The sequence below is a fragment of the Barbus barbus genome (genome assembly GCF_936440315.1).
Source record: "Barbus barbus genome assembly, chromosome: 32".
In the NCBI taxonomy this organism is placed as follows: domain Eukaryota; kingdom Metazoa; phylum Chordata; class Actinopteri; order Cypriniformes; family Cyprinidae; genus Barbus; species Barbus barbus.
Window position 1 is genome coordinate 15100708 of NC_136760.1, and position 12516 is coordinate 15113223.

The 12516-nt window shown below is 38.1% G+C and overlaps 2 protein-coding genes across 18 annotated transcripts in view; both read left to right on the forward strand.

Annotated features, from left to right (window-relative positions):
- The window catches only part of LOC306852329 (ankyrin-1-like), a 250313-nt gene extending 243396 nt beyond the window's left edge, over positions 1-6917 (forward strand). For 9 of the 16 annotated variants that reach the window (XM_079389049.1, XM_079389061.1, XM_079389051.1 and 6 more), the window contains 7 exons: positions 660-1353; positions 1458-1683; positions 2124-2210; positions 3013-3096; positions 3224-3361; positions 4994-5076; positions 5680-6917. In XM_079389049.1, the coding sequence (XP_079245175.1) occupies positions 660-1353; positions 1458-1683; positions 2124-2210; positions 3013-3096; positions 3224-3361; positions 4994-5059 (1295 nt within the window). In that variant the 3' untranslated portion in view covers positions 5060-5076; positions 5680-6917. The remainder of the gene's footprint in view (positions 1-659; positions 1354-1457; positions 1684-2123; positions 2211-3012; positions 3097-3223; positions 3362-4993; positions 5077-5679) is intronic. The other 7 variants (XM_079389052.1, XM_079389060.1, XM_079389058.1 and 4 more) reach the window with 4 other exon arrangements.
- Positions 6918-7809: 892 nt separating this feature from the next.
- Positions 7810-12516, forward strand: part of LOC306852339 (coiled-coil domain-containing protein 6-like) — a 51318-nt gene continuing 46611 nt past the window's right edge. For both annotated transcript variants that reach the window (XM_079389084.1, XM_079389085.1), the window contains exon 1: positions 7810-8061. In XM_079389084.1, coding sequence (XP_079245210.1) covers positions 7828-8061 — 234 coding nt within the window. In that variant the 5' untranslated portion in view covers positions 7810-7827. The remainder of the gene's footprint in view (positions 8062-12516) is intronic.

Genomic DNA, 12516 nt, shown 5'->3' on the forward strand with positions numbered 1-12516 from the left:
CATTTGTATCTCCTAACCTTGAAGTTTTGACCAAATAGTCACCAAATAGTCATCATCATCACCTATCTTCCTCCATTTACGTCAAGACCCCACTGTTCCTGAACTTTATATTTAGTGTTGTAATTATCTGCCTTTGACAATTACATGGTGAACTACATTATCAGATACTGTAACTATACTAATTATACTATATGTTGCTTACCTTAATGGTATATTTGTAATGGAGTATTCTGGGTTAACTTACCTGCTATTTATCATCTGTGGTATCCTTTTGACTTCCACAGAAAAGGACTTTTCCTCAAAACAAACCTAAGTAATCCACTTACAATGGGAGTCTAAGAGGCAAGACGATGGGGCAAGTGTGCCAGAAGGTTTTAAAGTTGAAATATAAAGCTTGTATTTTTGATAAAAGCACTTAAATATTGTGAAAATGTTTATTATTTGAGTCGTGAAGTTATCTCATTTTTAAGATGGGACTTCTGCAAATAACCCAGAATATTCCTTTAAAGCCATCAAGTTAGGACTTGTTAAATTCAGAATGCCACCTTAACCAACATGAACCTCCATGTCATTTTCAAAGGCCTCTGTCATACCATCTGTTGCTGTGGCGTTGTGCACAAGTGCTGTTCGCCTCCATCTCACTGTGTTGTATCACTCAGGTTACCACAACATTGAGCTGGAGCTCAAGAGTCCCTCAGAGCTGACCTATGAGCCCCCTACCCCTCTGCGCCAAGATGATTTCTTTAGTGAGGACTTTAGGCTAAACTTCCCTTCTAGTGCCCCTGTTAGACCCAGTGAACTGTCCTTGCCAAACATTAGTGGCCCAGTGTCTGCAGATACCAAGCCGCCTACCGTCATGGCGGAGGACACCTCTATTGGAGGCCGAGAGTCTGTTAGCCAAGAGGATGGGTCAGCTAAAGATGATTTTGGTGTCAGCAAAGAATCAGCAGCCCCCTCAGAACAACGTGACAGTGAGGGAACCTCAAAAGAATCAGACGTCTTCCCAAAAAGTCCAGTAAAAGAGCAGAAGGAAGTCCAACCTAAGCTTCCCATTTGTGTATCAGTCAGCGAAGCTCCTGGAGAGAGTGGCAAGTCTGGGTTTGACGAAGAAGATGAAGAGATGACCCAAGAGAAGATAAAGTCTCTCTTGGAGAACATTAAGTTGGAGGAAGGCTCAGAGGATGAGGAGATGACTGAGGAGAGGCTGCAAGCGATCCTCTCTCAAGTGCAGCTGACAGAAAAAGACATGTCTTCAGTTTCAGGTCTGCAGAGTGAGGCGACTGGTACAAATGGGAAGACGGCAACTTCGGGCCAAGGACTGAATACTGAAACACAAGGGCAAAGAGAGTCCAGGTAAGAACAGTGACCTCTACCAACAAAACTGTATTCTTATTCCACAAGCTCAGCAGGTTAGGTATCAATCAAGTAATGTATTTCAAACTTCCATGCCTCCACAGCCAAGAGCTAATGTCATCAACACCTGGAGTGCAAACTGAGAGGCAAAATGGGGAACATCCAGAGCTCCAAGCCCAAGCTCGCTTGTCACCAGCCACCAGTGAGTCTTCCAGCAAACCAAAGGGCAAAGCTAGGAAAGACTCTGGGCAAGAAGAAGTAAGCAGCGAGGCTCTAGAGGACAGAGGACCAAAAAACAGGGGGGAGGACATTTCCGAGCCTAAAGTCCAGGTAAATTTTTCTTTGAGAGACCTTAAAAAATTAACACCAGTGCCCTGTAGATTTTCTAAGATAGATAAATCAAGTTTTTAACCAAGCGTACTCACATGGCTCAGGGTTTCTCTGTCTTCTCCCTTGTTCAGAACTAAGTTCACTGCCCAGGGAGTCAGCCATTTCTTTTGGGCTTCAAATGCATCTTGACATATATACCTTGACAGATGAAGAATGTCACTTTTTTCTTATAGCTATCTAACTTTAAATTGATTACAACTGCGAATGTAATTGTGATTGCATTCTCAATTGAAATAAATATTCATTATCAATGCTGGGTCAGCATCAATTCTGGAGCACAGTGAAGATTTGTGACTTAAAAAACATTAGTTGAAGGTCTGAAGCACTGCATGTGAATTTGATGGCTCATGCACTGCTGTAATGTGCTGACCTGACTCTAGCAGGAAGCTCGTAGAGATAATGAATCCAGCTCTGATGAGGAAGAAACTGTCACCACCAGAGTGTATCGGCGGAGAGTGATTCTGAAGGTACTATGAGTGGTACTCTTGTAGATTTGGGCCGGTTTGTGTGCTACAGACAGCATGTGCCGTGTGCATTTAGTCTGTGTGCTAACAAGGAATGAAGTGATTAGCACACTGCCACATTCCATGAAGACGTTGCTGGGGTTTTTTTAGAAGAGTAATTTTCTAGTGTGATCTATTTTTCTTTTTTTTATGTTTTAATGTTATTCTCCACTATTTTTTCTCCTTCCCCTATCTTTGATTAATTAAAGATGCTTGTTACGGTTAGCAACACTACTAATACTTAATATTAGCGTTACGTTTTGTTACATAATAAAACCATTTTGTGCGTCTTGATTTTACAGATTTGGTTGTGATTGAACAAAATTTTACAAACATTGGCTAAATAAAAATGGCCCCTCACTACTACTTTATATTATTATAAATCAAAGCCCAATAATTACTGGATTCATTTAAAGAGTTATGTTTTTGGCATGTCATTTAAAAGATGTATAAGACACTTAGCTTCTGATTTTTCCTGTTTTTGCCTGCAGTCTTGGATTTAACAATTAATATGTGTTTAATGACTAAATGCATTCAGCCATTGTCATCAGCATGTTTGGCTTGAAACTTTGTCTTGTCTCAAACCAAAAAACATCTGCTGAGAGCCCTCAGTATTTGTTTTATTTTTTTGGTCAAATGAATTGGAATTACATGTTACTCACAGATTTTGTGTGTGTGTGTGTGTGTGTGTGTGTGTGTGTGTATGATAAAAACTTTAAAACAAAGTAAAAGATCCGATGTTTCATCATGCATCCCACCTCTGTAGGGTGATCAGGCCAGAAACATCCCTGTTGAGACTGTGACAGAGGAGCAGTACACAGATGAAGATGGAAACATGGTCACCAGAAAAGTAATGTCCATGCCCATCCCTATCAGTGTCACAGTCTCCTCATTTTACCACGTCTTTTCCCTTCCCCTCTGCCCCCGTGTGGGTTTAAACCAGTACCATGAGACATGGCTTTACCCCCTTCTCTTAGGTCATCCGAAAAGTGGTGCGTCACACAGCTGGTGTGGAGGAGAAAGGCAGGAGAAAGCGTGGGAAGCATTACCGGCAGGCCAATAGGGCCGAGCAGGAGGAACAGGGGGACCCTGGGCCCCACAGAAAGCACACTGAGGTTGGATTTGTGTGCGGTGCTGATGCTAGTGCTAGTGCGGGCCTGCATTGTGCAGAACATTTCAGAACAGCCTGCTGTATCTGAAATCTAACCCAAGTTTCTTGATTTTGGATTGAAGTGGCTTTATTAATGGAAAACTGAGTGAAAAACATCTGTGGACTGATATTTGTTCCCTCTAGCTGTGTGGCCGCACACTTTTAATGTTGCTCCAACACAGAACAAAAAACATTTAGAACGCAAAGCAGATAAAAAAAAATATGTGGGGTGAAAAAGCATGAATGCGATAAACTGTTACAACTGGAGTCCATCCACATGTCCATTGATTTTCAGTATGGAACTGAAGCTATGCTGATTTAATTTAGGCTGCATTCTACAACAAATGAAACTGAAAAATGACTTTAGAATGTTTTGTTTTCCCATGAGCATAACTTATAGTACATAACCTACTCGTGATCTCAGAATAATACAAGTTATTGTGACAAAACTGACAAAAAATTAGAATTCTATCATTAATTACTCAACCTCATGTTATTCCAAACCTGTTAAGACTTTAGCTCGTCTTCGGAAAACAAATTAAGATATTTTTTATGAAATCCGTGAGCTTTCTGACCCTGCACAGAGAGGCAACGTGTAACCGGTGGAGTCTGCGTTGTGTTTTTTTAGATGGAATAACCACACAGACATCAGCTGATGGTTCGACTCATCTTTTACTCTCTGATAAGACAAGAGTATGTATATACGGTGTGAATTCGCCCTTTTTCCATTTCTCTCCCATGCAGAGACAATGCAGAAAGGGGCAAGAGAAAGAGACATTCAGACAATGGAATTATTTTAACAACATTAGTAACAAAATAGCATACCTGATAAGACAAAAGTATGTATATACGGTGTGAATTCGCCCTTTTTCCATTTCTGTAACATGAATGTAAAGTGCAATGGCAATCAGCATGTGCTTCAAGTTCACATCGGACAGAAAAGTGATCAAACTCAGTGGAAATATGAAAATAATCAAATATACAGATATGATCCAAATGACTAATTTAAGCACAAAAGTAATTCAAAAGAAAAAGATGTAATTAGATTAATCAGAGCTCATTAGGAACCCACCTCGCCCATGCAGAGACAATGCAGAAAGGGAAGAGGAGGTGCAAAGACAGGAAATTAGTTTCAACATTGCAGTCAGAAATTTAAAAGGGCAGGTGCACACACACACAGACAGACATATCAGGTACACACTTGAACATTTTGTGTAATTCTAAATACACATGAACATAATACTTTCTGTACCTGTTACAAACGCAACTGACATGTTGATAGCATACATCGTGTGATTAATTAATGGCAGAATTTTCATTTTTGGGTGAGTTATCCCAATTCATTTTGAGAAAACTATTTCTTCAATGGCACTGACTGCACAGGTGGTGTTTCTGCTTATGTGTTTGAAGGGTCTATAAAAATGGGTATTGAAAAAAATGAGAGGGAACATTGGTTTCTTACTCATCTTTTTTTTTCTTTTATAGCATTTATCGTGTGTTACCATGGATGGGCATTGGGAGTAATATCCCTGTTGATGCTGTGCTGTATGACGGATCATTTAGAGTCATCTCTAACTACAAGCTTTTGTTGTTTCAGGCTGAAAAAGGAGTGAAGGGCATAAAGAAGGAAGGAAGACAAAGGGAGAAAATGAGTCAATCATAACAGTTGTGCTCTTTTTGGTAAGTCCATAGGCATAAAACTAGGTTCAGTGGAAGTCAGGGGTAAAAAGCAGAGCAGAGTGGAATCCTGGCAGTTCAGGTGGTAGCTTTTGTGTATAGTCTACAACACAATAGTCACCAGAGAAATGTGCTTTGTAACAGCGTTTTTTCCAGGACAGTTGAAACGCAGCCCACTGATGACATGCAGACGCAGCAAATTAGCCCATGCAATTGTTCTTTATCTCATGCCATTGTGTCCAGACTAGGACAACGTGTTTGAAGGGTCATTTAGGTTTTGCATTGTACACCTACACAATGACTGGACATCTAAAGTCAACACGGAATGATTTTCACAACTCGTTTTACTTCATGTAACAAGTTTTTTGTTGTTTAGATTTAATTAGCGGCCTAGAAATATTGCAGAATCATGAATATTTTGTAGATATTTAATATTATAATATTCTTTGCTTTAGAATTCCTGAAGCTTTCTGTTCATTTCCAGTTTCAAATTCGATTTTAAATACCAGATTTTCTAGACTCCACTGTTTATCAATTGAAAAGCTATGCTGTGTTCTTAAATGAATCAATTAAGTTGATATATTTCTGTCTCTCACTGTGTTTCAGATCTGAAAGTGTTTCAAAATCATTTTCCTATGAGGAGGATCACTGGAAACATGCAGGAGGTCGGGGGATGAGGATTGTGTGTCTGCAGCTTTCATAGAAACAAATGGTTTTCAGCCAGATGGCTTTTGATTTCGCATGAGCATGAAAAAAAAACTTGTCTGTCAATACCACGGAACGGCTAACGATCGAGAGGACTTTGTTTGTGTGATGTTTCGATCGACTGGGGGTGTCCAGTAGCAGCGCCCAAGCACTTCCGTGACCAAAGAGGCCACGAAACATACTGCAGATTGACAGAAAAGGAGGGACTCATTCAAATCACCTTCTACACTCGCCTTACATTTTTTTTTCCTCTCAGACCCATGATGTGTATAATGGGTGTATAATGCTGTTGGAGCTTATGATGTACATAAATTACACTGTATAAATTTGAAAGTGGCTCACAATATTGTTATTGCACTGGCAAGTGTGTAGGAATGAACTACCAATTCTGATTCCAATTTTAAGGGAACGCTTCGGTGTAACTTCACATGCACTTGTATAATTATTAGCAAGAAAAATGTTTGTAAATGAAAAAAAGCCAGCTTGATTTTAACAACGGATGTTTCTTTCAAACCTACTGTGGTTTTTAGTGTGTACAAACATTGGATCCGCTGTAATTCTGTTTAAAGACTTCTTCAGAGTACTAATATTTTCATGCATGTGATTCAATTTATTTTGATTTTTCTAAACAGCATAACACACAAGAGAAGGGGGAATGATGTTCTGTATGTATACACTCACAGCCTTGCTAATGCTCACTTTTTTTTTTTTTTTAAAAGAAAGATGACAGTATCACACCACCATTTTTCAGCTTCACTAAAATACACTGTGTCCCATCACATGACAGCGGCAGGTTCCCTATGCAGTTACAGATACAGCTGCAATCCGAACGCTCACCGGTACACGTCACAACTGGCGTGATTAACTTTTAACTGTTCTCATGTGTATTGGCTCTAAATTGTAGAAGTCATTCTGTCAGCCTGTCATTTGAAATCATTCTAGCAGTGTATCACTACTTTTGAAGGCTGCTGTGGTTTTGGGGGAAATTTTACATTGATTTTGGTGCATCGAGAAATCACCCGAGCATTCATGGATGATAGATCCGGTAACAAACATATGTATGGAGAAAAAAAAAAAAAAACACACTGGATGATCAAATTAATTATTTAAGCTTATAATAAATTGTGTTCAAACCCTCACTGTGTTTTCTTTCTTGTTCAACATTAAGCATTGGAACATTTAATGGGGAATCTCGTGATAAAAAGTCATGTCCAGTACATATAAGAAATGAGTATTAATGTCAGCAAAGACTATTTTTCAATATTTATTTGTTGGATTGTGGCATTAAGCACATTACATTTAAGTACATTTTCCTCCCAATTCATTTTACCTGTTGTTTTTTTCTTGGTACCCCAAAACTGGGGAATTGTAATTAAAATGTCACTTTCTAATTGTCTTAAATGAATGGTCTTAAAAGTAGTCTTCATTTTCGTTTTGAAAAACAGAATTTTTTTCCTTTAGATTTTGAGGTGAAATTCACAAATTCATCTTATGAAGTTCCTCATATAAACTCAAGATAGAAAGGTTCATCATACTTCAAACAAGCCGCTTTGTTCACTTGGATGGAATACTTGGAATTAATGAAGTTTTTGAGGCTTGGACATTTTTGGTTGCATGGACTTTAAATGCAAGCACAAAAGTGATGAGAGAATATTAAAAACATCTTAACTTGTTCTCCAAAGATAAACAAGTCTTATGGGTTTGGAACATGATGAGAGTGAATGATAAATATTTTGGATGAACTAACCCATGTTAACATAGCTGCATTCAGTTGAGCTCAAGTAACTTATTTATTTTAAACATACAGAAAACAGACCCTGGTGTCCAGCTTTCTTTGGCAGGCTCAACCAGAAAGAAAATTAACCTCTAAGCAATAATTTACACCTTTATAATGTAAGGACTTTAATCAGTTCTAAGCCCCGCCCATTTCCAGAGCGAATCGTTTGAACGAACCGATTCGCTCAAATGAATCGAATCACTAGAGGTCGCTGTAGCGACTCCCATCCTACAGCAGTATGTCATTCCCTCATTGACTCGCACTGATGCTCAATGATGGCGGATAGCGCGAGTGAGAGCGACACGGACGGAGCCACCCCTCAGTGCTCCTCATCCTCGTCCTCCTCCATCCTTATCTCTTCGTTCCGTCTAGAGGAGTTGACGAACCGCCTGGTTTCATTACAGCAAGAGAATAAAGTGCTGAAGATCGAGCTCGAGACGTTTAAACTGAAGTGTAAAGCTCTGCAGGAGGAGAATAGAGACTTGCGCAAAGCCAGTGTCTCCATAGTGAGTAATTCACAAATGTTTTGACAGTTAGTACTTATTTACCTGGATGCTCATGAAAGCTAACACTAATAATAAGGAGTTCAACAATTTCAGGTGTTATTAAACTTATTTACAGTAACTTAGCTGTTGCGGTAAAGGTTCACTGAAGCTAATGTGCTAATGATTAGCTTTTATTGTCTCATATTTTCCGTTATATCTTGTTAATAAAAAAACATAATAATAATGTAACGCACTAAACAAGCACCTTTTAGTATGTGTTTAGAGTCTAAGAAACTGTCTGAAGTATTAATGCTAGCATGAGCTAGCAGCACAATACGAAGTTAATTTGGGATAAGAATAAACTTACTCTGGGAATATCAGCCTCATTTTGATACAGTATACTTAATTAGTTGAGTGAACTAAATCAGTATCTTGTTTAAAATTCAAGATTCATGAAATCGTGGTATTGTTTTTTTGAAGTGACACTACAGTTAAGTACAGTAGCTTGTGCCAAAGGGAGCACGATCGACATCACTCCTATAATATATTAACACACAATATTGACTAGCATTGGTTAGTTAGTGATTGTTCTGCAGGTACGTTATGAATCATCTGGCCTCTTAGCAGCTGGTTTGAGGGGATAGTATATTACAGTTTAACCTTGTAAAAAAAAAGTTACATGAAATATTATTAAATGTATAATTTGTTTCAGTTTATTTAACTTTTAGTCAAAACACACATACACACACGCATTTATATATATATATATATATATATATATATATATATATAAGTATATATATGTGTATGTAACCTTTAAAAAAAAGCTTTCATAGGTGTTTAATATTTTGTATCATATCTGATATATCTGCATTTTATGGCACATATAGTATGACTGTGGAGCTTTAGGAAGAAAACAATGCTGTAATTGTATTTAAACTAAGCCCAAACTAAGCAAAATTATTCAATTTGGTGCTATTGCTTTTATTTTTATGGACAAAAAGTAAAATTAAATTCTGATAATTGTAATTTAGACCATTACGATATTTATAACAGTACAGCAGACTACTTGCATAAAATGCAAAAATGTCATTTGTCAATCTATATCTTCAAATAATATGTCTTAAGATGATATTTAAATGCTTAATTTTATTGTAAATTTTTAATTGTGGGGGTAAAACATACATTGCCTTCCAATGCAATGATGGTTGAGAGAGGAGCGTGATGTGTGTCATTTTAACCTGATTTATCTAAAAATAATGTTTGGATAGTAAAACCTAGGTTGTAAGTTGTCTAGTAAATGTTCATTTTGAAATATATGCAAGTTATCCTTACATTTACTGTATAAAATGATTAAATCTTGACAGCAAAATACTTTAATAGATTGAGAGCAGAAGGGATGTAGTTGATTGTTGATGTGCTCGGAAACCAGATTGAAAATTGTCCAGGTATCCATTTGACTTTAAGTAGTTGTTCAGCTGATTAAAAACTACCTTTTCAATAATCTTACCTATGAAAGGAAGATTTGATATGGGTCTATAGTTGCTCAACATGGTGTTATCAAGATTGCGCTTTTTCAGAAAGGGCCTAACAACTGCAGTTTTAAGGGAGTTTGGAGAAGTCCCAGAAAGAAGTGAGGCATTCACCACTTCTAAGAGATCAGCTTCTAAACAGTTAAGCACATTTTTGAAAAAGGATGTGGGAAGTGTGTCAAGATAGCAGGTTGAAGATTTAAGGTGCTGTACTATTTCTTCCAAAATTTTGTTATCAATTTTTTTTAAAACACACATGGTCACTTCTTTTTTAAATTGCGGTCGAATCTGTGTGACCTCTGCATAACTTGAGGATGTGAGTAGTTGTATCCTATACAGGGCTCCAAACTGCGACTAAAATGGTCGCATTTGCGACCAAAAATATTAATTTGCGAGTGAAGTTTTTGCTGAGGTCGCCACTGGCGACTATATATAATTTGCATGAAAGGACTTTTTTCCCGATTGTTTTGCGCTCACATCTTTTGTTATGTTCACGTATTAAACTTACATAAGACGATGCGCATCAAAGTTTTACTGGAAAGAGTTTCAAACAGTCCTCGTCTCTGCCGCACACAGTCTGCTGACCGCAGTGAGAGAGACCTGAAAGGGCCTGTTTACACCTGCTCACTTCATGCATTTTCTCTGATCGGATATCTATATGATTTGTTAAAACGTTTCCCCGTTTACACTTGGCCACATAAATGTGTCTTCGCAAAACGGATATAAATCCGTTCTACAATTCCCGCTTCATATGCAAATATAACGGAGTTCACGTCAATGAAAGCAACGGATAATTTTATTAATTATCAGCTAATTTCAATATCAAGAGAGCGCGCGGCATCAGCACTGGAAAGATAGGCTGGTCTCGCTACTTTTAATGAAGAAGATTGTGTGTTGAGCGTCTGCGGCTTACTTTCAGGTTCATTCAGTTTGCGCGTCTCTTGCTGAAGAAATACTCCGCTAAGTTACTCATCCGCGGTGATGCTTGTTGCATTGCGCTGTCATATCTGACTATAACATGCCATATAGCCTATAAAACGCTCTCACACGTCTATTATTTTAATATTATGGGAGGAGTAAAATTACCATATGTGGTTTCAACAACCAGATGCATTTACACTTGTCCGGTCGATCTTCTTATCGAGATCTTAGTCTATATGCTGTGTTCTGTTAATGCATGGACTTCCTGTTATTTGAAGCGCACTTGCCATCCAGTAATCGCAAAAAGCTTTGTGCTGTCTTACTTTTTAATAAACAAAGTATCAGCTTTAAAATGCTACGAAATTCAAATGATGCGGTTTGGGTGCTCTTTAATGCGGACCACAAGCGCACACTTTGGGTAATATAAACACCAGTACCCCGCGTCCACACGGTCCGTGTATGCGTCCGGATCGCGCGAGCGGAGAGTATCGCACTTAATGCGCAGGCGCGATCTCTTTAGCACCTCAGTTAAAGCAGCAAGTGCACCCATTATATATTTCGATTTACTACTATAGTATGAAATGAACATGATCAAAAGGTAGGCAATAAGAAAGCCTATAGTACAACTTACTGAAATGTTTTATGTAAAAGCTCATTGTTTCAAACTGAGGAAATGTATAAAGCTTGTAAACATTGCATTGTAATACATTTACCTCAGAATAACCACTCAGTGTCCATAAACTCATCAGTCAACTAGAAAAATAACTATAAAGAGGAGCGTTTTGCTATATTCATGCGCTGTTGCATATTAATATTTTTACTTATTCTGTTGTACATGATTCAACTCCTCCTATAAAATTGCATTTTACTAATGAAGAAAAACAGACTGAATGTGTGAAAGACGTGACAACATTTATAGGATGCACTGCACTCAGTTGCCAAGTGATGCTTATGGTCCATGATATTGGTATAAATTCTGTGTAACGAACAATTCTTTGTGACTGTATATTTCAAGTTGTAAAAGACATTTAATTCACACTTTAAGTGAACCTTAGTCCCTCGGTTGACCTGATCATCTACAAGATGGATTAAAATGCTGATAAAGCCTAGAAAAGATAAGACAAACACATGACAAAATGATTGAAATGTTAAAATAGGGGGGAAAAATGAAATGATAATAATAAAATAAACCACTTTTATTCTGTGGCACCTAAAAAAATAATTTGGCGCCTAAGTTTTTCTTTTATAGGAGCCAATGGCTCCTTACTCGATTTTTTTGTCTGGAGCCCTGCTATACCATATGTCCAAAATGATTTATGACCTGATTTATGACCTGAATTATGACCCCTGTCAGCGTTGATTGACAGGTTATCATATGTCAGATTGTGTACCTGGGTGGATTTTACGAGTTGATTTATAGCTATGTGACCCTCTCTGTCACCCTGACTGTCACAGGGTCCTGTCACCCCTGACTGACATGACAGTAAGGTGTGTAAATCAAAGATCAAAACAGATGTTAGATTTGACTTTTGATGGATTTATGAGTGGATATATGATGTTTTTATCTCTCACCAGTGGCATGGGGTTTTTATGGTATTCCTTCCTGAGTTGCAGCTAGCTTCCCCTCTGGAGGTGTCGGGTTCTTCCTGATTGTGGAAAAAATGGTTGTCCAAAGGGGTGCGTATTGACACCTTATACTTGTTTGATCTGATTGGTATAAGTCTATGTTAATGTCTAGACAGGAGTTCTTCCTGACTGTGGAAAAAATGGCTGAGCAAAAGGGGGTGTGTATTGACACCTTAAGAGGATCAATGTTGTTTTTGATCTGATTGGTATATGTTAATGTCCAGACAGGGTTCTTCCTGACTGTGGAAAAATGGCTGAGCAAAGGGGTGCATATTGACACCTTAACAGGATCAGTGTTGTTTGATCTGTATGTTATATGTTAATGCCTAGTCACCAATTTGTTCCTACCTACCCGACTACATCCACCTCTGAAAAAAGGTGCTATGTCCGGGCATGT